Source organism: Athalia rosae, chromosome 2, assembly GCF_917208135.1.
Source record: "Athalia rosae chromosome 2, iyAthRosa1.1, whole genome shotgun sequence".
In the NCBI taxonomy this organism is placed as follows: Eukaryota; Metazoa; Arthropoda; class Insecta; order Hymenoptera; family Athaliidae; genus Athalia; species Athalia rosae.
The window spans coordinates 4,318,545-4,343,847 of NC_064027.1; the positions used below are offsets into that span (position 1 = coordinate 4,318,545).

The following is a 25,303-nucleotide window of genomic DNA, read 5'->3' on the forward strand; positions in this document are numbered from 1 at the left end:
CCTTGCGAGTTGAGATTCGCCAGCGAAACTGACAATGATCTCGCGCAATAACGATTCACCGGTCTCAACGGCTAAACGCGCTCGCAATATCCCTAGAACGTCCTCGTCCTCCTTCTTATCTCCAAGGGCAGGATCGCGAGGAGCTGTGCAGGTTTCCTTGGACGAAATCCGGGGCTGAGGTCGCGGCGAAACCGGCCGTTCAAACAACGGAAGTACGATTGGCACGAAGTAACGAAGGGGTGACACCGAGCGGCGGAAACGTAGAGAGAAAATGGTGGCGTTAAACTCGATCCTACCGTAGAGCCGAGATGATCCGACCTTTCGAAAAGTCGTCCGTCCCGCGCCCTCCCGACGGAGATTAAAATTCGGCGAGGGACGTTAATCCGCGACGTCCGCGGCCCGACGTTATACTCGTGAGCGCGGCCGCGCTGTGTGCGGGAAAAATCGAGCCACGGTTTGACGGAAAAGTTTCACACCGGCGATAAGACGTGTCGAGGGATCAGGGAGAAGTGATAGACGTACCGAAGTTGGACCCCCTTTCGTCCTCGCGGTGCCGTCGAGGATCCTCGATTCCTTCGCGACGCGAGGTGGTGTTCCGATGCTACGTACCACCACCCATCCATCCAGTCGCGCTCGAAACGCGACCACCCGCCACTCGCTAAGTCGAGCTTGTATTTTCTCTAGCAACAGGCGTCGTCGTGATTCGTTGCGTCCGAACGGAACCAGGACGGCAGAAGTAGGGAGCGGGGGGGAGTCGGGGGGGTCGAAAGAAAAAATAAATCGAAGAAATAAGAAGCGAGGAGAGGGGGGGTGGGTCGGGGTCGGGGTAGAGGAAACCGGGGAGACTACTGAAACGGAGGAAGAGGAAGAGGAAGAGGAAGTGACGCCGTCGCCGAGAACCCCGTGGTGGGAATATCGACAACATTCGCCGATAAAGCGAGGGATCAATGCTTTCCCCGTTCCCGTTCCAACGTCCCAAGGACTCCGGCTGCCTCGCCTCACCTCGCCCCCCCGGAGTCGCAACATCGTAACGTCGCGTCGAAACTCTCGAGTCCGAGTCCGCGTCCCCGACGCGGGGGATTCCCCGTTCGAACCCCTCCGCACGTAGTACAGTCGTCGCCTGAACTACACCCCTGTTTGAGGGAAGTTCGCCTCGTTCGTGGACGGGTCAATTTTACGCTCGACTGTATCCGATCGTCATCTGTTTTCGCGCGTTCCTCCGCAGGAGCGAGATTCCCCCGGTCCCGTTACGTACGTACGTCCGTATCGTCAAACTTTATTTCCTTCGCTTTCTTTCTTCTGGACGTTTAAGGACGTTTTTAAGATACGAGCGTCCACCTCGATTATTGTAAATTTGGGCAAGCGACGTCGATCGAGAGAGCAGTTCTCTCTTGTTTTCGGAACTCTTAGCTTTTCACGGGGTGGGGGGGGGGGGGGGGGCGAGGGGGGAGTACAAACAAAAAGTAAAAGAGCAAAGACTCGATTCCTTTTTGGTCTTTTGCAACTGTTGGCCGTCCCACCGTGTTTCTGCTTGCACGCGGACGACCGATCCGCGAGCGGCAAAAGTTTGAAATGAGAAAATTTACCCATTACTTCCGTTTCACGGCTACTTTCCATCGTTATCATCGCAAATATTTACTTCAGGCTTTGCGCGCACGCCGAGAGTGAGCGAGAACCCGGCCGATATAACTGTACATAGTATAAGTAGGACGATGCGAGGGAAGCGAGATGAGAAGGATCGCAAAGAGAAATCAAAAAATCAAAATAGAGTAGCTAGAGGAAGCGGAGAAGATAGAACTCCTTCTCGTAATTAAAGGTTTTCGCGGAACGACACCGCCGAGGGTTGAGAAATTGTAAGTTACTTCGTACGTGACTTGGTTACTCACGTGCTTTTGGCGAGGGTTGACAATTTTCTTCGAGTGTCTGATCTGCACCGTGTCACCTATCGCACCTGAATATGTGTCTCACGGTGCGAGCCAGCGTGCGCATTTTCGCTATCACCTCCTCTTGCATCAAGTTGAAGCACATCGCGATCATGGCCATACCTGAAGCATACCGAGAAAAAAATTAAAGGATATACGCAATTAGAATCCGGCGACGACGCGTCGTGCGAATAATATCATATCATATACGATCAAACCGAATCTCCTTAACAAGCATCATCGTCGGATGAGCTCCCATTTTTTTTCGGTTTTTTTCTTCTCGCAGATTCGCTAGGCAGAATTCGACGAATAACGAGCTCAATTTTTGAATAAAAACTGGCCGCAAAAATAATTTCGCTGTGGGATACATAATTACGGGATATATCCGGTATACCTGTATGTACGTACGTACGTACTTGGGGTAGGAGTGCGTTAGCTCTCGTCCGCGGATACATATTCAAAGTTCAGAGGAGAGGAAATCTTTGGAAGATGTTCAGTCGGCGAAAAACCGCGAGAGGAGCGATGGATTTGAAATTCCGTAAAACCCGAGCGAACGTATCCCCGAATATCTATATGACTTGTCGAATATCGAGAGAATTAGTCATAAAAAATGACGACATTGTACGCCTTCGTTCGTGAGGGGGAGGTTAAAAAAAGGCAACGCATCGAACTTTCTTCGCGAAGCTCATTGAAATGCCACCTCCGTTCCAGTTTCCGCTATCAGTCTTCATCTCCGTCTGGAAAACAAACAAGTCTCCGGCGCGGACGGGTTCGCCGAAAGATTCTTGGCGCGAGTCGATCGGCTTTAAAAATGATCGGTACCGACCCAGCCGGGTACACAGGTGTACGAACAAAGCTCTCATATTAATTGCGAACAAACACGGGTACACGAGTTTCCGATGCAGCGCGGTCCGCGTGCATACGTTTCGTTCTAACGGGTGTAAAGTTGATCGACGTGATATAACGAGCGATGGGAGAAACAGTTTGTTTTAGCGGTGAGAATGAGTGATCGTCGTACCCGAACGCGACCGGATTTATCGTTCGCGGTCAATGAAATTTGTTTTAATTTTCCCGGTCGTTTGATAATAGACTCCATAACCGCGATAAAGTTTCGAATGGAATCGGAGGAGGAGGAGGAGAGGCGGTCGCGGGGATCTGCATCGCTGCATTAGGAGTAACTCAAACTCTGTGAGTGCATATCCAGACTCTCCTGTCGTTGAAAAAGAAATTAAAGTCAAGAGACGGACGAAGTTGAGGAAATAAGGACGGAGCCGGGGAACGAACGAACGAACGAACGAACGAAAAGAGGGATAAAACATTCGTCATAAAACTCCGACTGTCAACGCTGAGAAAAGTTCTTAATCCGAGCTGAACTTCTTAATACAAATCTTATTTTCCGTGGGACTTGTCGCAGCTCGAAGTTCCGACTCGGCCGGCCTCGGAGTCTTGGCGAAATTCTCGTTCAAGTGCTCCGGGGCCGAGGAGCTACGCCGATATAAGAATGAGAATAAAAATAGACGCGAAAATAAAAATGAAACTACAGGGGGCGAACGGGGGCAGGGGGAATAAATAAGGGGATCGGCGTCCGTCCGCGCGTTCGCCCCGCTTTGTCAATTCACGTGAATTCTTGTCGGGCAATAATGCGCCGCGACCGGACTGTTCGGGTCGTCCGATGATCCATCCAAACCACCACCACCACCACCCCCCCGCGTTTTCCGCCCCTCTCATCTCTCCCGTAAAATCAATGAGCCACGCGGATTTCAAATTTGGCAACTCCGTGCCCCCGCTACGATTTCACTAGCGACAAAAGAGACGCGCGGCGCGCGAAAATCTACGATTTGATTTTTCGACGGACTACCTACCCCCTATCGCGCGGGCTATCGCAATCGGAGGGGAATAAATTCTTCCGTTACAAGAACGGTATAATTTCACTCCGACTCCCTCCGTACGGCGTAATAAAACATTATTATAATAAAAACGTTGGGGGATATTTAATTCATGTATATACATCATAAATAATGTAATCAAAATGTTATAGATAAAGCAGATTTTTTACGTTTGCTTGGGATGTAGAAGCGGTGAATAAATCATTGGCGATATTCGATTGGCCCGGCATTAATATTTACTCGTTGTTATTATCCGAAAAGAAATTGAGGAAATTGACTGTTGAAATTCAGGATGAATGGCGAGGGGTTTTTAAATTGAAAGAACGTACACTGCAGGGATCTTTGTCACACGTGTTTCGAAGGGGGGGAGAAGAAGAAGAAAAAAAAACGCTCGATCGCGACGACGGATGCCACATGATTTCAATGACGATCATTTTCCATGCGTCTCTCGATATCGCATAATTTGTTTTAAGGTGAAAACAATTGAAACAACTCACCAAGCATGAGATACATGGAACAGAAGACGAATGAGAACTCGACACCCTCCTTCGAATATATTTGATCGCTGGGTACGTAATCCCCGAAACCAATGGTGCTTAGCGATATGAAGCAAAAGTACGAGCCCTCCAGGAAGTCCCAGTCTTCCCATACCGCGAACAGCAGAGCTCCGGCGCACACGTACCTTTAAAGAAAATCGGGGTTACCAAGAGTACGAGGTCATCGAGATTAAGAGGACGTGTCATATATCCCTCGTCGAGAAATTACCAAGTCACGTTTCTCTAATAAAACTATTGTCGGATTTTTCCTATAACACGGAATGATCCCATTAATTGTACAATCTAATTTACGGGCGTTCCGGCTACGTCGCGGACTTAATAGCGTCGTGAAATTTTAAATAAATTATTTCCCTCGGAAAGCAACCGAGAGGAGGCATCCGCGCGAAATCCTACGACTCCGATGCGTGACTCTGATAATCGACTATTTGACGACGTTGCCGACCTTACCGGCGAGTACACGTGTATTTCCTCGTAAAGAGATCTCCTTTGTACCTCAATTTCACGGTATATTCGTGTCTGCTCTTTAGAGTCGGAGGTAAAAAAAAAAAAGAAGCAAGACGTGCTTCAATGAACGCTTATCAATAATGCCCAACTTTCTTTTCAGGGATGTGCGCCCCGTACTCAACCCCTTATTTTTACGGTGCTAAGATGGGATCCTGGAGGACGAATTGAAGGGGTTACCACGACGTGACTTTTAATAAATTCATGCAGCCAAATTGCTATCGGCGCACTTATTTCCATGCTCTGCGACTACCGTGGTGAACAAAAAAACGAAAACAAAAAAAAACAAACTAAACTCATTACGTGATCAGAAATTTCCAACAAACGCGCGCGTACGGTATGATACGTCGTACAAATACCAATGGAATTTGATCGATTATGTATTTACATTTAATACGATGACGTTGCCGTAGTGATTAACGGTGACGGATGGCAGCTGGATATCGGCGGCACGGCTAGGGACCGAGTTAAAGTGTTTTGGTTGGATCATCCGAAATGTAGGGAAAAGTCTCTCGCGTACCCCAATAATTGAAATGGATGTGGTGCCGTTGACGCGTCTGTCGTACGTCGTTACTTCTGGATGTGAATAAATATCACAACGGGCGAGACGATCTCTGATAAAAACTGCTCGGAATCGCGAGAATTTCGTATCTTACACGCTGGTATTCGGTCATATTTTGTCTCACAGCGCGTCGCGAGGGGACCGCAAGTTCGGAGACGAGTTGAGGACTTACCCGACCATAATGGCGAGACATAAGGTCAGCGGTACCGTCACGTGCTGCGGATCGTAGCTACTCTCACTGTCGTCCTCGCTCTCCCCGTCATCACCCGAACTCTCTTGATCGACGCTCGACGTTTCCAGCACACCGCCGTGGATCTTGACCATCTGCGGAAACGAGACGACGATAAACTTGTAACGGAAAATGAATAAGAACGAACTGGGTCGCTTCTTCCCATGATCGTTGTTGTTGTTATCAGTATTGTTATCATTATTATTATGATTCTTTTCTAATTTCCAACGGCCTTTGATCTTCGAACAGCGTGTGGAGAAATTCCGCTCAATTTTCTTTGCTCCGGACGCAGATATAGCGAAGCAACGGAGTTTCCGTTGGAAAGTAAATTCCAACTTTATTGATTGTAATGGGTGATGTGTTCGGTGGAGAGGCCGTACCACGTACAAGTAAGCAGGCAATCTATCGGCAAACCTAATCCACCTTGCAACCTGTCTGTAGAGCTTTTCCCAGATGCTGCAGTGTATGCCATGTTATATACAAGGCCCGATGCAATCAGCGCTAGAACAATCCTTTGGCATCCGACTCTCTCTCTCTCTCACTCCCTCTCTCTCTCGACTCTTGAAACGTCGGTTTGTCCAATTCAAAGCAAGAGTTCACCGCCTGTACCGTAGAATCAAGATCTTGCTCATTAGCAATCGTCGCAACGCCAGCGATCCTCTGATCCGGTTGATCCCGGGTATACGGAAACAATAGGGGGGGAAGGGGGGGAAAGGGGAAAAAAATCGATCAAGGCTGCGGAAGCCCCTAGGCGCCTCGAGAAAACGGAGTAGCGACGTATGTCGATGATTAACAATCGCGGTAGAAAAGCGGAGTCGTTAATGACTTGAAAAAGTTAATATCGTTACTCCGGGGGAATCTCCTCGGGATCTCGGGGCAGAGGAGCACGTATCCCGTGTGCGGGTTAAGCTTATCTCGTCGTTGAGGAAACGTTTTATGAAATTCCATCCGGGCGATGGCCTCGCCGCGATAGAGGTCCGACGTACGTACCTGCCATTGGTCTCTTGCGACGACGGGAACGACGTTCGTCCGAGGCGGCGGTGGTTCCGACCGACGGGGCTTCCTTCGACATCTACGATAAGAAGAAACTCATCAACCGAGTAGAATTGCACCGGACAAGATAGAAATTCGTAATTCCCGCTCCCTCGGGATCAACGGGATTTTCTCAGACGCGGAAGGGGGGATCCGGCGAGAAATTCACCGGCGACGTACGCCGCCCTCCCTCCGCGGTTTCGCGGGCGTTCGGATTTACGAGGAGGGAAAAAAAATTAGGTACGGCCGTGTTACCTGCACAGGCAACACCTCGCGTACGTCCATTTGAAGCTCCTCGCCAGGATATCGCCGATGTTGCTCAGGTAGAGAAGGAACAAGGGCATCCCTGCTATGGCGTAGATTATCGTCGCCACTTTTCCCCATTCGGTCCTCGGCGAAATATTTCCGTAACCTGAAACAAAGAGGATAAGACGCGAGTTGAGCCGGAATTTTGACTAAACCAACGAGGTTATTGCCGGCTCTGGACGAGGCTCGTATTTCACGTTAAATATTTAACCTCTGTACTCCGAAGACGTATATTAATTATCGTTGTACTTCTATCTATCTATATATATATATATATATATATATATATATATAGATAGATACCTATACGACCAACTTCAAACATTATTTCAAAATGAAGCAACCAGATTTACTTTGGATCTCGCGATGTTCAAAAAGTACATAGTGAAAATAATTCTGTTCCGAGTCGCGCTACTATACCCCGCAGACTCGTCGCTGGGTAAACATCATCCGGTCGTTTCGATTCGAGAACCCCTATAATTTCACGGGTGTTTTCAACCGAAACTTATGCGTTCGTTGATTTCAAAGATTTCGTCGCAACGCTGATTTCCCTCGGACAACGTCACCGATTCCGATGACGTATAAAGGTCAAAAATCGGTCGGCTCCTATTAGTCAAAAATGATACGCGATACGAAATCGTAGAATTATTGGTCACGTAGCGAATAGCGTTACCAGCGAAGGAGGTGCTGTACCATTCGATATCCGGATCGATGAAATATTTCATTGTAAAATATATAGCGAGCATCTATCACTGCCAGAGAAGTACAACGAAATAAAATATAGTGCACCGGTGACCGAACGGGGGTTGAAAAAAAAAAAAAAAAAAAAACACAGGGGGTCGTTCGTTCGAGCGCCAACAGGGATCGCGTTTCGGAGCCCGCGGAAAGGTAGAGAGGTCGGTGAATGTGTTAAATCTTAGGAAAATTATAGCCTCAGACCTGAGCGGAGAACTGAAGAACGGTAAAAAAAAATATGCCCCCCGGCAAAATTACCCGCTTATAAATTACCGCCTCCGCCGCCGAGAAAATTCGCCGAGAAAACCCCGTCGATAATAGGGGACTACCTTCGGGGTGTCGAAGTTTTTCAGCGCTCGAGATCAGACCTAAATCTCTGGTTTCCGAAAATGTGTTTTTTTTGTTTTTTTCTTTTTTTCCATTTTGTATATTTTCTAATTTTTTCTATTCCAAGCGACGTCGTAACGGGACTCGTTTCCGACGTCGTTTACCGCGTTCACCCTTCGCACCGTTGTCACTCAACCCGTTGGCCAAGTTGTACGCGGAACGTACGAGACGCGAAGTGCGAAAGTTTTCCCAACAGCTGGGTGAAGCGAGCTTACGCCGTTCGATTTTTTTTCCCCCTAATCCCGATGTCCTCCGGATAAAATCCCCGCTACGCGGACCTTATCCCGTCTTGATAACCTGTAACAGTCTCGCCCGGCGCACACGTCTACCATAAACGAAAGAAGAAACGGGTGTTTCAATTTCCACTCACAGCGATATCCGTGAAGATAAAATGAAGGATACGTACATGGAAAAAAGAAATATCGAATAATTTTTAACGTTCTACCCGGTAACGAAGGGCAGGATGCGGATATCGCGTTTAGCGGGGTGGTTATTTTCAAGGAACGTTGCAACCCTTCGAAAGAAATGAAATCTCGCTCTCGTCTTCGCGCCGCGATAGAAGAGGTCGGAATCAATACTCGGATAGACGTATATAACGTGCACGCGAAATTGTGATGTTCAGATTTCTGCGGACGTGGCGGGAGGGGGTGAGAAAGCTCGAGTCGGGCGTGAGATCAGTTCGGAGATTAGAATATTAAAGATAGGGATCTTTTCGCTCGGGGGCGCGGAGTCTAGACCTTGAATTTCCGAGTCCGAACTAATTCAATTTGCTAACGCGTGTCACTTAACAGATAAGGTGTTCGCAACCGATACGTTCGGCAGGCTCCGGGGCTGAGGGAAAAGTGAAAAGGGTGAAAGGAACGAGGACAATAGTTTAGGGAGGCCGAGGGGGGGGGATGCTCTGTTTCGCAGCAAAGGGTTCCGAAGGGTTTGAGAGGATCCCGGCGGGTTCCGAGGCCCGAAGGTTCTGCGTAAGGCCAAAAATAACGCCGTACTATACACGCTCCTATCCCAATGTCTCTTTCTCGTTCGCTCTTGTTAGTTTTATTTTGTCTTCGGCTTCTTTTTGATACACCGTCGGAGGGCCGGGCATACCGCGTTTCTCCTGGGTTCGAGTTCCGCCTCGGTTCCCTCTTTTCGGCGAAAATCCTTTTTCGCGATATTCGCGATCTCGGTATCCGGATAAAACGAATTTCTAATCATCGTCTCGCACTCTCGGGTGATTTCGCCGCGTGAATCGAGATCGAGATCACGGCGACGAACGTTAACGGAGAGAAAGAGAGAAAAAACAATAACGACGGGCGAGCCCCTCCTCCTCCTCTCGTCCCCCCGCGATTCAATCTGGTGCCGAGCCAATGGCGACTTACATCTGTAACGCCGAGTTAAATTCGGTGTAGTACGTTATGGTTATACCTAACTTTGTGCGGATGGATGAATGCGCCCGTTCGCAAGACGCCTTTCCGGACGGTTGAACAACCGAGAATTCGCGTTCCGGCGATAAGTCTTCCAGTATTTGCCGATAGATCGATGTCCCGCTAATAGCCCCGGGGAGAAGGTGGTTTATTTTACATTAAAGAAAAAAAAGAAAAAAAAAGATATATGTACATATATTTGGCATTCGTGGAATTGATAATCGATTACGCTCGCGCGTATCGAGGGATTTTGAAAGGAATACACGGAATCGAACGTACTTACGTACCCGCACGCTAGCTTTACCTAATACCGATCGCGTTCGTTCACTTTGTGTGACACCCGAGAGAAAAAAAAAAAAAAGAAAATAAAAAAAGAAAAAAAACTACACCGAATCGCGATAGAAGTGGCTGAAGTTAGGGAGATCCCCTCGGCACCCCGGTTTCGCGGTGCGATACCCCCACAGTATTCCGGGAATAGTGTAACATTTCACATTTCGCACAATGAAAATCTTGGAGCAAGGAGAGAAAGCAGCGTTTGCGTAACTCATGCGAAAGCAATACCGTTTCACGCTAGGAGCGCGCATATATATACATCTTCTATTAAAGAGCGTATGAAACTTTGCGATTCACGCTTTGCCGCTCGTCGAATGTACCGTGGCTTTATACGGTTCGTATAGTTTTTTTTCGCGAATCTCGCTCCACCGCGTTACCCTGATTTGCAAATGCATCAATTGCGAAGGTATTATTTCAGCGGCGCTCGTGTCTAAGCGAATTTCGCAAAATCGTCCTCCGACGAACTGCAGAATTAACACTCGCGAACACGTGGATCCGATCGAAAGGTCCTCAGACAATGACGAACCTCCACGTTCTCTGGGTTTCGACGTTGTTCCGCGTAACGCCGAAAGCTTCGAGCTTCGCCAACTTTTTGTCCCAAAAAGAAGTTTCGGTACGGTCGCGATCGCGAACATCGACCGATCTCAGTTCGACGTAGACGGCTGGGAGACCCCCTTTCACCTTTCCGCGGGATGAAAAGATGAGGCTAAAAGAGACCGAATACTCACGCACCCCGAAGCACCCCCCCGCCGCGCGCATCACCGGAACGTTTGAAATAGCGGCGCACTCGACTCTACGAGCTTTATGTGTTAAATAAGTCAAGTGGGTAGCTACACGCTTCCCATGAATACCACGATTACACACACGAGTTCCGGATCCAGTAATTATAGTATTTCGAATGCGAGGAAATTTCTCTTTCAATTTTTCACATAGACTCTTGCCACTCGAGCTTTGAAGGTTCTTTAGCCTGAAGGTAAAGTTACATTGCACGGGCATAAATCGCGGTTGAATTTTAATTCCGTTAGTCCTTGGGAACCTTATGAGAAATAATTGCCGGGTTCCATTGATTTATGCGATCGTTCGCGATTTTATGATTAAATTATTATTCGCGCATTCGTTATCTCCGGGATCCGGATTACCTTTACTCTCTTCTTTCGATCATAGATCCGCGAAGGTGTATGTAAAATAGATAGAAGTAAGTGTATGTAAGGAAGATGACTCGGTCCTGTAATATCACCATTCTCTGTTGGTACTCTTACATCTGTTGTATTATTATACAAACACACATTCATCATCGTTATCCTCTATTTGACTTCAACTTAATATCTTTTAGAATACCATCCACCGCATTGTTCACTCTCCGGGGATTTGTACCCCCTTGGAATAACGCTGATTCCTATTCCTTCGCTCTCTCCCTCGTTTTCTTGAAATCTTTTTTTTTTTTTCTTCATTCTCCTGCTTCATTCCGCGGCACACTTTCTACCTCATATTGTCGCTTCGAAAAGCGTGTTCAAGATTCACCAAACGCAGAGTGTTAGTCAGGTGGAATGTACGAGTAAACTTGAATGACTTTTGATGATCCCGAATTTGACGAAGAATAATCACAGAGTGAAACTCTGGCGTAGAATCTACGAATTCATGAAACGCAAAATTATGACTGCATCGGAAGTAACAGGAGAATGAATAAGCGAATGAAAAATGATAGCGAGTGAAACAAGGGAGTAAAATAATTTTCAGGCATCAGGAGTGCAGTCAGCAAAAAAGAGATCGCGGGATAAGGTGCGATATCCGAAGAAGATTTGACAGTATGTCTTTGCCGTCGATATATTCCAGCGTCAATCTGCAGTAAGGCCGGTTGTACCGCGTCTGGGGAGTAAATTGTATACCCGAAGAACGAAGCGAGTAAAACCGTTTATTTAGAGATAGAATGTGAGATGAGACGGTGTATAGTGGTGGTAGGTGGAAGCGCGCGAGACGCGCGAGAGAGAGATGCGAAGTTGAAGAAAGCTTGGCCATTTTCGCGAACGCCGGTGACAGCAAAATTTTTCTGTCAAGAAAATTGCTTTTCTTCGCGGAGCAAAGAGGCCAGCAGCGCGCCTAACGTACGTAGTAGTTGGAGCTCTTCGCGTCGCGTGAGGTTGATGGTACAGCTGAGAAAAAGAGAGCACCGAGACGATACCGCAGGATCTGAAACTGGCGCAAAATGGAGTTTCAGGACACCGACGCACGCCGCGGAGGGAGGAGGTATTCATATTTTCCAGAAATAATGCGAGCATTATCCGTCACACGACGACCGTTACTACAACGACCGCGCGTCCCCGATTATTTATGCATCCCGAAATTTGCGAACCTCGAGAGCCTCCCGCCGCCAGTCGAAAATCCGCCTACCCTGTTCTTTTCGGATGTTACCGGCGCGCAAAAATCAGGAGAACACTTCTACTTTCAATTGTGTTTCCTCGTCATTATAACTGACAATGAGAGGCACCGACGGTCGCTCACTTCGGTGCCTATATCTCAAAATGCGACGGGTTCCACGTGTCGATCCCGGGCGAAAAGTATTCTTGAGGGACGTCGAGATCGAGCGAAAATCATCTACGAACTCTCGACGCGGCGAAACTTGACTCCGATGCGCCTCGCAGTTATAACGGCGAAGCAACTGCGAAAAATCACTCCACTTTATTCAGGAATCCCATTCTCCACACCGCTCGTTCCCTGCGTTGATTAATCCTCGCATTGCGCATACGAGAGAATAAGATTTTTCAGAATTTCAAAAAAAAAAAAAAATCCCGCTCTCGCAAAATATGGAATCCACTCGGTTGTTTTCGGTTTATAAAATGCAAACCGAGGCGACGCTGGAGAGAGGAGAGCGATGAGTGGTGAAAATCTTCGCCGCGTTATTCCCGTAGCACCGGCGGTACGACATTAAGATTGAAATTGCGTACTCTTTGCTAGATGGGTCCCGCTACGTACGGGCTCAGGTATCGCTAGGATCTAAAGTATGGAACGCTATGAATTTTCGCCGCGCCGCGCCGTACCCGGAAAGGCGAATATCCGACGCCTCGATTCACGGCGCGCTCACCCGTCTCCCGAGACCTTCCAAACCCGAAGAAATAACCGAGTGGAATTCGGAACACCAGCATCCTTGAATTATATTTCGACGCGAACCTCACAAATATTATACAGATTTGGGAAATGGCGCCGATTCATCGAGATTTCCGCGGAGACGAATAATCGAAGAGAAAAAATTTCTCCAGCCGAGACTCGGCGATTGTAATTCGCGGATTCGACTTTGCCGAAAAACTACGCGATCCGGCTGCAGCCAACCTGCAGCAGTTAACCCGCGCACGCGGTGTCCCAGGCAGCCAAGTCCACTGCAGCGCGGAGCCGTTGCAGGGACAGGGTAGCGAGGTGTACACGTCTAGTCATGCTCTCATTACGAGCTTCATTAAAATGCACAGCTCTCTACTGTCGTACTACCCCGGGTGCTACAGCGTTACTCTCTTTCTGTAGCGAGGTTGTAGTACACGGTTGCACCAGCAGTTTCGACTAAATTCCTCGGAAATAAAAGCTTTCATTTTTTTTTAACAAACAGCCGGTTTTTTTTTTGTTTTCACGACACTCCTCCGGCTAATTGGACAATACTCGTGGAATAAGGGTGATCTGCACTTCGTCCACTTTTCAAATTTTCAAATTTTGCAAACACGTGTCACAAAACGCGTCGAGATCCCCTGCCCTCGCTCCACCGGAGTCCCTCGATACTTGCCGAATTACCTCTTGATTCGCTCTTCTCTCAAGGGGTTATCGCGGACTTTCGTGGGCTACCGAGAGTCTTGCGGAGAATCGGGGATTCGAAGCAGATTACGAGGGTCGATTTATAATTGCAATTTAAAGTTGGAGAAAAAAAAAACTTTATCAACGAGCCACTCGTATCGCTAAGCCCGATTCTTGGACGCGGTCATCGAGTACGAGCCAAAAATCAGGGATCACGATCGGCGTCGTTGCCAAAAAATTGGTCGTTATTTTTTTCAAATCTTCCAAAATATCCAACGGTATTGAAAAAAGGTAAAAATCTTTGGTGAGATCGTTTCGGACTACGAACAGCCTTCGACGTATCCGTCGTACCTGAACGATACCCGAGCAGTGTAGGGGAGCAAAAAAAAAAAAAAAAAAAATCGTGACACGGTTAGCTACGAGACCCCCGAATGTGTGAGTTTTAATCTTCAACGTAAGGTAAAGACACCCCGGAGCGGTTATGTTGTCTAGTAGAGCAGCGACAAAAAGTTTAAACGCAAGGATCCTCGGCCGTTTCATAAGGTTTGTCCTCGAGCCAAAAAGAGAGAAGCAGCGAAAGAAAAAAGAGAAAAAAAAAAAATTAAGAACTCGGGAAAAATGGAGAGCCGGGTAGGGAATGAGAGCTGAGGAAAAAAAAAAAAAATAGACCAAACAAACGAAAGGAAAATAAAATAGCTTGTTACATATAAAAGTGGTGGTGAACCTTTTACAATAAAGCGACTCGAACGGTCCTCGGCTCCGGTCCCCGCGGGCCACATGCCGCGAAAAGGCCGAGATAGCGCACGCGAATTTTTTCGCCGGTTCTCACGAATGGCGGATCATTCGGAAAAATTCATTTCGAACTCGTGAGATCATTTTCATTTTCTATTTGATTTCCGTAACAGCCACGGAGGCGCAACGCGATTCATAGATATCGAAACGATCTGATTGAAAATTGACAAACCTCGTAGGAAGAAAATATATGCATAGGTCATTGCTGTGGAATACAATTATAACCGTTCGCCTCCGAACGACCTCGATAAAGATTTCCATCCGGTTACGGAATGAAATACATAGCTGACAAGGTCGGTATAATATTCTCCATTCGTTGATCGTTCGACACCCTTCTGGAGTGCGCGACGTTTTATTCGAGTACTTGAGAGCAGCAGGCGGTCGAGAAAAGCACTGCCATCTCCATGCACCACTGCACGAAACTTATTCAATAATGTTACTTCCTGCTGAGAATACGTAAACGAGTAATAACTTCACCCTGATTGGATAGCCATTCGTTACCAACGTTGCATGCCAATTTTTATATTATACGAGATCGATTATCATTTATGCCCGCGTATAGTCGGAAGCTACGTTTATGTAGATCCGATATTTTCACACTTTCTCATCATTATTTCGTTTAAGTTTTTTTTTCTCTCTCTACTTTTAATCGCTACCTGCAGAGCTGAATTTTCAATACCTATACGCGCCGGAACTCGAACGACCCGTCGTACAATTGACGGAGTTGAGATGGTCGTCTTGAATTTGCTTTATTTTGTCCAAGTACCCCTAATCACAACGAGATGATTTTCACACACCTCAAATGTTATGCCGATTGAGGAACTTGCGATTAATTACAGAGCACTCGACGTCGGATCAAAAAATTGACGAACGGAGGACGAAAAATACTCCGAGGACTCTCGCGCGACGCTATCGAAATTCGCGAAGTAGGATATCACACCCCGATAGTTACCTGGTAATAATTAGCAACAATTCCCTCCCATCTTCGACAACTGAAATCGGCCGACAAATAATCGATATCAATTAGCGATTCGGCGATTTTCACAAACTGATTGAACTCGTCGGCTACACCCGATCCTCCGTGCGTCGCCTTGAGGCGAAAAAAAAAAAAAAGAGAAACATAATAATTGGAGGGAAGATCGCTCGACGCGGTTTAACCGCGATCACCGTCACGTGTCCAATGTTGGTTCAGCCCTAGCGAAGCAATCACCACCTTATAGCGGCGAAGACGCGCGTCGCCCCTGTGATTCTAACGCAAGGCGAACGGTTCCATTTATTACGGTCAACAAATGGGCTGAGCTTTTCACAAAGCGCGAGTGAACCGCGTATAGATATATATAAATATACACCGCTATACTTTGTCGTAGAAATAGAGCGGGAATTTTTATTTCTTCATAGTCATACGTACGCGATGTGTGTGTATAGGTAGTTACCTATTTGCCGAGAACTGTGGATGCGGCCGACACGATATATCCGGCGAGGCGGTTTCGAAGCAGTCGTATAACTTTAATTAAATTTCAAATAACATCCGATAAAGTGGGATGTAAAAAATTTTATGTATCAAAGTATGAACGTACCCGTACGTGAAGGCCCTACGTATACCCCCCCATAGGTGTAGTGTCTACGACTGAACAACAACGCCGTCGAGGCATAAAATGCAAGTGCAGATCATAACCCGTTGTTATATAAGCTTTGCGCTTCGAGTTAAGAGCGAACGTGCGTCCGATGCGCGCTCGTCTTCGCCGAAGGTGAAAAAAAACGAATCGGCAGAGACTAACACGTCCATAAATTTTGATCGTATATTGCTGCAAAGTGACTCGGTTCAATTTTCACCCGCACCGTTGTAGGATTTTTGAAAAAAAAATGCTTCCTGATACGAAAATTCATTTCAATAGATCACCTCGTTAACGAACAACGATGACGCAACCGACGACGGTCGAAGATCGAAATTCGTCCCAATGAAAATATTTCTTAAAACTTGATAAATAAACATCGGCTGACGGACGACCATTTTGTGAGACGGAACATTCTCAACTGTGGCTGATAAATGAGTGAATAAAACTTCGACTGATTTTACATGAGGTTGAATTTGTATTCCTACGATGCTATTTGAGTTATTGCCAAACGGTAGCCGTCGCGATAGGCCTCTGTCGCGTAGCGGTACGTCTCGCGACTTGTATTCAATTTCTTCAAACCCCGTCTTTATCGAATTTGAATTTTCATACCGCGTAATTCACTTGGAAATGTGTTTATAAAAAAGACATCCGCTCGCCTGTCGACGATAAAATTTTCGTCAATTTGTTAAAGAGCGATGTAATTTAGATACACCAGAATCGAGATAATATCCACTAGCGACACTCATTTAGACGTATACGAAAATAGATAGAATACTCGAGACTGTATCGATTCGACAAACAGCCGGGGCACCGAATCTTCGCCGAATCTCGACGGGGACCATCTTATCTCGACAAGGCGCCGCATCTCACGGTTGCCGAGAATAGCGATTGTCGGTGTTAAAAATGTTTCGAGTTCTGGAAAATGAGTCGAGTGACATTTGGTCGATTTATTCGCTCGACCGTACTCGCGAAAGAGATCCTGAAATCTATACGATTCGCGTAGGTCGGTCGATCCCGGTAGAACGAGCGTACAAGAATCATGGATATAGCATTTCTTTATCTCAATAATTCACGACCTGATGCAGAGTTGGAAAAAAGAGCTTTGATTTTCAACGAAACGTACAGGTGGCCGGACTTTCGGAAGCCATGGCAGCGTATTATTGAAACGGCTGGGATTTATGCATACCGCCTGTCCCCGTAGTTATCATATATTTCCAGGGAGGAGAGTCCTGCGGGATCAGACCGGTAATCCTATAGATCGCTTCGCAGGAACTCCCGGGTAAACTTCCACGGGCGTAGGTCGAGTTATACGATGTAGAATCGCCGTCGAGTATACAGGGGATCCTAATGCGCCTCGATTTGGATCCGCACTCTCGGCGATCTTCGAGGTTCGTCCGTTGCCACGTGATTACCGAACAGCCGGTATAACGCGATCGCGCCGTATAAGAACTTTGCGGACAATTAAAAGGATCCGCGAAATTATCACTTTCCCGAGCCCTTTCGAGGGGCGCTGACATCTCGTCGTTCGCAATTTTTCGACGCTTTTCAGATTTTCGAACAGGTGAGTTTGCGGTTGCGATTCTCACACACGGTGCGATAAAAATCAACGTTCGCACCGATCCGCGAAGTTGGTATACAGCTGCGAATCCTGACTCGGCGGAAGTACGATTATTAATCCAGCGATAATTTCGTCGGTAACGAATTCGGGGATAATTTCATTTGTCGAGATGGGCGTTTCGTTTTCGCGAAAATTAATCTAATCCGTGAGGAGCCCGGTTCGTAGTAGAACGAGTGAACGTTGGGGCAGCGGCGAGTCGAGTTATCGAATATCACGATCCACGTCGAATTTCACTCGGAGTTTTAACGCGACTTGTTCGTACCGTGCGTTAATTTCACCCGAGCGGAATCGCCCTTTGTAAAGCGGACCTCGACGATGACTCGTCTCGCGACGTCCGCACCCTGATTTCGGTGTACGGAAACGCGAAACCGACCACGTCGAATGAAAAATATCTGACGACGATTCGGTTCCGTCGATTCCTTCCGGGTTTTCAAAAAAAAAAAATCCCGAACGCTTCTGCACCGAATCTGAAAATAAATGAAGAAATTTGAATCAACCCCATACACAATACGACGCGAACATTGGAGCCGTTTCCTGAAAGGCCAACGAAGAGCGTTAGCTGGGATAACTCGGAGATCATTACCGATTTATAAAGAACTGCGCATAGGCGGCCAAAATTTATCGTCCAAACAAAACAACGGCTATATTTCACGGTGCGAATTAGAGAGCGGGGAATGAATTCGCCTCGGTTCAATTTCCCCTCTATTTTTTTTTTTTTTTTTTTTTTTGTTTCTCTGCTCTTTTCGTTACAGTCGATCGGAATTACCTACCAGGCGATGTGAACTTGACCGATTCGAGCACTCCGTTCTACATTCAGACCTCGGCGTTACCACCCCCCCCCCCCCCCCCCCCCCCCCTCCGAGTAACGGACATTTCTCATAAGGGTCGAAATTACGATGGGTTTCCGTTTCATTTACGGGAGTAACGTGTGTCCGCGTAGCTTCCATCGCGGTGGTATTTTATATACATATACATCTGATGAAAATATGTAATGCGAAGTAATTTGCTTCCGACGCACATACGTAGAAATACAATATAGGCCGAGTACATGCGAATGCTAATGGAAGGGTGAACAACATCGACCGATGTCTCAACGAGGACACGGACACGGACGTCGCTAAGTTATTCAATTCCACGAGCTACCGTGCCCCTCAGATTTTCCTTTTTCTTTTTAACCGCACACCTTTTACCCCTTGTACGCTTTCGCCGCCCTCGTAGGCGCGTGACGTCACATCCGACGCGAAAAAACTGGGACCGTAACTTCGTCACGAGCCGCCGATTGTACAGCGCGTACGACTTCACGGGCCGTCCCCGTTCCTCCGTACACGTTTGTTGCCCACTTCGTCCACCCGGAAGGACGCGGTAGAGGAATGCGAAAACACTTTTGCCCATCAATCACTTTGTCGCCCGGTCCATCCGTAGGAAAGATATATATATATATATATATATTTTTAGCGATTCGAAAACGATGGACTTGGAACTTGGTTTGTTTGTTTTTTTTTTTTTTTTTTGGGGGGGGGGAGGGAAAAACTAATCGGCGAACTGTGCACGGTTTTGCGAACCCCACAGCGAAGGTCGACCCTTGAGCGGTGACTTTTCGTCATTTGTGTAAAGTGTAACGATTGTCCGGAGCTTTTACATTTCTCCGAAATTTCATCCGCAGAGTTTTTCACGGAGTACGCTCGGTTGATTTTCTTTCCAACCCTGAAGAGAATCGGAGTCGCAATCTCGCTGAGTGTTCATCAGCGGTATAGAACGGTGAACCTGATTACACGTGCAATTTTCCAAGTTCCTTAATGAAAAGCTGCATGACAGTCGTGGCGAAAATGCGAGCGAAGAAACGTCGGGAGGAATTCCGATTCGTTCGCAGGTGAATTGGCGACGTATCGCGGACGATTTTAGAACAGGTACGTGTGCATCGATTCAACGGCGGTATATCTAACGGTGGAAATGGAAATTCCATTTGGCGATTCGTCGAGAGTGAGTTATGATTACGAATTGGGCAATGCCGAGTCACGTTAAGCGTCTGCGAACGTTCGCCTCCCACCGAGACTTCGAACATTCGTTAATTCTAAAGGGCGGAAAAGAAGATAATGCTTTTATCCGGTGGAGTACCGAGTTTCCTCGCGTCTTCTAACGAGCGGGACGAAGGTGCGCTGGAATAATAGACGGTCCGCGTTATCTTCGATACCGATCCACGTGGATCGAGCGGCGAATATGCGAAGTTGCATTTTTGTGCGGAAGCCGGTCTTCATCCCGCCCGCCCGACGATCTTTCAAAGCCACTCGACGCCGTCGAGAGGCTGAGATATTTTTTCAAAGTTTTTCCAAATCAAACACCTCACCCGAACTTCGACTTTCAATTATGATTTGTCTGGCATCTGTCTGCGAAGTTTTTCACCGTCGATTAAGTACCAGACGATGAAAAAAAAATGTATAGGTATACGTCGGGGCAGATGGATGTATAATTTGTATATTTTTAAATTCAAGCATTTTCATCTGTTCAACCAGCGAGTAACGAGCCCGAGTTCACTCGTGACTTTCAACAAGTGATCGTTTCTTCGCGATGCTCGACGCGATTCCTTTGCGAAAGAATTAGCTATCAAAGAAAGGTGGGTCAATGATGAAATCGTAATTATATTTCAGCCGTGAAACTACCCCGAGTCGTCCACGTGGCGGTAGGTGTGTGCGCGTGTACGTATGGGGTACGTGCACTACTGTAAAATTGATGGGAAAATTTGAAATTTTAATACTACGTGTGTTCAAAAAGTACTTGAAGAATATATTATGCTACATGGACAGGTATAATATTCAGTTTCTTAGCTTTAGCCGAGGCTCTTTTTAGCGCTACAGCCGTCCCTGTATATACATAGCTACTTTCAAGTTTTAAGGATTATGTTTCCACCAAGTTGGCTCTTGGGCAACGCCAACTTCGCTTCGGTTTAGTTTGCCAAGTTTCTCTCGGTACTCGCCTATGCTATACCACTCATTTTTCACGAAATTTTCACCGATCCTCACGAATTCCGTTCGTTTCGTATTTTACGTTCACTACGGTACAGCATACAAATATAATAATACTCAAGCACCCGATATTTTTTTTTGAAATAACACAGCCCTCCGCCAACGGTACGCACGTTACGTCTGCAATCTATTTCTCACCCTTATTCCCCATTTCTGTTACCTGCGGTTCCCGCCTACAGAAAAAACAAAATCCTTACCCGATATCGCGAATTTCTATCAATAATTAGAAGCGATTTGACGTACGCGTCACGGAGGTTGTTGTAAGCAACCTCTCGAATTTTTCTAACGGGTTTCGTTTGTGTTCGAAATAAAATTCTGTAAAAATTTTCGGAAGCAGTCTCAATTAATGTCACGTATTTCAGATGATACGGTTGCCTTCCAAAATCACGCGATTGATGAGAAACAAATTTTCAAGCGAGGTACGAGGTTTCCACTAGTTTTGTACCCAGAGTCTCGATGAAAAAGGGGAGGAAAAGAAGGTTGAAAATTTTTGCCTCCGTAGCTTTGTCAGGTCTGCGTTACGATAAAATGTTTTTTCAATCCCGAACAATCGGGATCGAGGCAGCTAATATGATTTTCAACCACGGCAGGAGCAGCGGCAGGATAGCGGTAAGAGAGAAGTAAATAAGTAGAGAAAGGGCTGGGTTGGATGAAAACAGGATGGCGATGCTTTATAAATATCGGGAAAACGGCGGGCCCTCGATGACGTCCGATCGATGTGGTATCGACCGGCACTAGAAACCGACCGATTCATCCTTTCTGTTTACCAAAGCGTCGCAATATCCATCAGCTGGTCGTAGAATGTAAACTAAGTTAAAGTTAGGTCTGGTTCTTCGGCAGCGTTCAATATCGTATGCAAAAAAGGCTGATGCGAGCTTCGAAACTTTCGTCTCGAGTTCTTAAGGAAGAAACCAGCTCGTTCCGGGGTTCTTTTCAGAACATAGTCTGGCCTCGGAGGCTTTTATCTTATCAATTCACCTCCGCCCCGCTCCGTCTGCACGCTTCCCCGTGCCTCTTCCCCTGCGTTTCTGCCGTACCGAGCTAAGGCGGTTTAGCTAAATTTTCCATAATGTTCGCATTTTTCCCCCGTTGCCGGTGGCGGCCGCCCAGCATACGCGATCTTTGCGAACAAAATCGAATCGATTCACGACCCGCGCACTACCTGCATCAGATCCACCGGGGATGCGGGGTATCTCATACCACAACCTCCGATCGAAAAGGACTCGAAAGAATAGAAACGAGTTAATCGACAACGTAGCTAATCAATTTTCGAACCGCAACTACGTCAAACATGTTTTTTTTTTTCGAGCACAAAGTGCCCTCGAACGGCGAGTCCGCACGAAATTCGAGCGAACGCGGGGCAACCGGATGGGAAAATTTATATTTTCGTCGAACGAATTGGCGAGTGTTAATAAATTAGAGTGGTCGAACGGTGTCGGAGTACTCGAGCACTCGACACCTTTTTGCACGAGTATAATCGACGCGTTGATCTTTTTTTTTTTGTTTTTTTTTCCACGCTATTTGATCGCGCCTAATCTCTCGATTGGACGCAAAAAGAGGGATGAAATTAGTTCAGAACTGTCATTTTGATGCCCTCGACTTTATTCCAAACATTTCGCACGCCAACGCTCCCGTATGTCAGTCGCAATTTGCCAACTTCACCGTTGAGCACCGTGGCCCCGAACGAACCGCTCCGCACGGCCACTCCAGTCTCGAGAACTTTGGCCGTCAGCTACTTTGCACCAGAGTTGCCAGCTAAGCCATTTCTGGTCTACTACTATCCACATTTTGCCGATTTCAACGTCACCCTTCACCCTTTCGCATATGTTTTTATCACTCCAATTACAACGGTCCGTAGAGAGGGATCTTTCATCTTTTCCAGATAGAAATATTTCATCGCGTTTTCGGAAACTGATTTGAAAATTGACGATGGGTAGCGAATATATGGCACTTAGGACGGCGGGACTGTGCCAGAGAATTAATTAAGCCATAGTTAATTAAAGCTATTAGTATAGCTTCTATATTAAAAGATGAGCAGACTCCTCGGATTCGAGAAAAAGCAATTTAGGTGGAGTTTAATTCTCAGATTTTTGTTCCATCACAATTTAATTAGGCATAGGCCCCGTCTGTAATTACGAGAGCTTTTTTCGTTTTTCGGAAACTTCGATGTTCAGTCGCGTTTGGTTTTAACATCATTTTGCCCTAAAAGGGGCATTCCATGCACGGTTTTTTACAGTTCAGAGCGATAACTCAATGAATTTCAAAGATAGATCAATTTAACTTTTGGATTCGGATTCCTGAACTCAAAATATATATGAGAATATCATATAAAACCCAATTGAAAAAAATTTTGATTTTTCACCCTAAAATTCGAAAAAAATCCCAAGAGCGACAGAATTCATGCGTCACTCAAAGCTGAAAATTTGATTTGCAACATTAAAATATATATGTTGTTTCAATAACCTATACTGCTTCAGACTCACTTTGAAGATTGCTTTACTCTTCAAATTTTCCAACTTCCACGTTTTTTATTTGATTTCCAGATATTAACTTCTATTCAATCTAGACATCGAGACGGGTGAAACGGTACAACTCATACTTGTATTGTACTCAATTCAAAAGAGTTTCCGTACTCCCAGAACGTCGTATGAAGTCGTCATAATTAATATCGGAAAAATCGTCTTTCATTCCTAACATCCGACATCCACTAAAACGAAACATTCTCAAAATTCGGTTGGCAATTATTCGCAGGTAATTATTCGGTCGATTGGTCGGCCATAAAATTTTGAAACGGACGTTAATCAAACTCATCGTCACGGTCAAACCTGTCTATGAATTTCTGAATCACGACTCTCTACAAAAAATCTGCCAGCTGTACGACGAAAAATTTAGTCCACAAACGAAGATGTCGTGATAACTACGGAACGGAAGGAACCGTATCTCCAATCCGGTCGCAAATACGTCGATTCAACGCCGACGTTAAACCTTGTGTATCTCTTCGAACTGATTCATCTCGCAGTTGGGAAGTTCTTCATGAATATTTGATAAGCAGTCCAACGCCCGTACTTTTGGACACACTAGTCTTGCCGGACTGTCCTTCTAATTAATTTGCCGCCCTCATCCCGGGGGGGGGGGGGGGGGGGAAGCCTCACTTGATTACAACCCCGGGGCCTAAAAGCGTTGGCTAATACGCACCCTTACCTATCCCAGCCCATTTAAGCCCATCTCTTCTTCACCCGGCGAACCCCGTCGGCCTTAAGCTCGTCCGTAAGTAGTAGTCGGGCTTCACGCGGTTTCGTAGGCACCGCCGATTCTCCGTCGATACGGCAACAATTTCTCCTCCAATATCGCGGCTCGGATCTTCACCCGAGGCGTGCGCTCGCTAACGAGAGAATAAAAATGAAACAAGAGTACAAACGAACGGTATAAAATTAACGGTAAAATATCCGCCGGTATCTCCGTGCTCCGTGGATGTTTTCGAGGGCAATCAAAGAGCGTTATTACAAAGGCAAATGTCGCAAGATAGTCAGTCCGGTGAGTCGGGCGAATCGTGCTTCGTTTCCACGTTGAGAAGTGGTCATTTGGTTTCTCGAGTGTGTGGAGAGAGAGTACAACTTTGCCCGTACTGCGGAGCACTAATGGAAGAGACGGGTGGCCTTTTGGAGTATACGGAGTATAGAGGGGTTCAAGGGCCAAAGGATTCTACCCACCCCGTAATGGGATCAAATTAGCGGGATTTCAAGTTCCTTGACTTCCGCGTGCGCCCTTCTGACCCCACCCCCCTCCCCCCCACGGGCAAATCGCCGCTCCGAATAAACCTCGCACCGATCAATTATTGCTCCCGAGTCACGCCAAAAAAAATGAATATCGATGAAAATCCTCCCGGATTCAACGTCGGACTGTCCAAAGGAAATCGAGGTCTTTGTCATTTCGAAGGAATAATTTTCGCGCCGAGAGAACTCAGACTACGGGAGTTGAAATATTTCTCATCGCTATTCGAGTCGAGACGGCGTAGAGCGCAGTCACCGAAGATGTCTGATAATTTATTATTCATTTCCCCGAAGTGCAACATCGGCGCTTCCACACCCTCGTCGTAGTGGAAACCTTCCGCATATACATACGAGGAACGCGGCGGTGACTTCGATAAAAATAAGTTATTGGGAAGCCCTCTGACCAGCGGGTGATTCGCAAGTCTCGAATTTAAACCGGGGAGATTATCGGCCGGGGACACCCGAAAAGTGCGTCTAGTCGTCGTCTGGAACTCGACACGTCTCATTAACGAGAAAATGCAACGGCGAAACCTCAACGTCGAATCCGCACGTAACTGGAAACGAACGACTCCGAGAATAAAAGAAACGATTCTCTTCATCCTCCTCTGTTATATTTCAATCGGTCGAAAGATTCGAGAAGCCGATGCGAAACGGAGTGTCGTACGCGTCGGGGGGAGCGATGTATTTCAACGCGTGCAACGCGCGAATTTATACCTTACCGGGGTAAAATTTATAAATTATCTATATACTTCTTCTTCTTCTTCTCCACAATTCTTACTTTGCACAAAGGATTATTTAGCGCAGCGTGCGGAGTCATTGAAATGGAAAGATGTGGAGCGGCGATAAATACGTGA

General features: G+C 46.6%; 1 protein-coding gene across 2 annotated transcripts in view; it reads right to left on the reverse strand.

Annotated features, from left to right (window-relative positions):
• Window positions 1-25,303, reverse strand: part of LOC105692249 (TWiK family of potassium channels protein 18) — a 168,427-nt gene that overhangs the window by 115,205 nt on the left and 27,919 nt on the right. For both annotated transcript variants that reach the window (XM_048649280.1, XM_048649279.1), the window contains exons 4-8: window positions 6,945-7,101; window positions 6,648-6,729; window positions 5,601-5,752; window positions 4,306-4,490; window positions 1,887-2,045 (exon numbers count right to left, since the gene is read on the reverse strand). In XM_048649280.1, coding sequence (XP_048505237.1) covers window positions 1,939-2,045; window positions 4,306-4,490; window positions 5,601-5,752; window positions 6,648-6,729; window positions 6,945-7,101 — 683 coding nt within the window. In that variant the 3' untranslated portion in view covers window positions 1,887-1,938. The remainder of the gene's footprint in view (window positions 1-1,886; window positions 2,046-4,305; window positions 4,491-5,600; window positions 5,753-6,647; window positions 6,730-6,944; window positions 7,102-25,303) is intronic.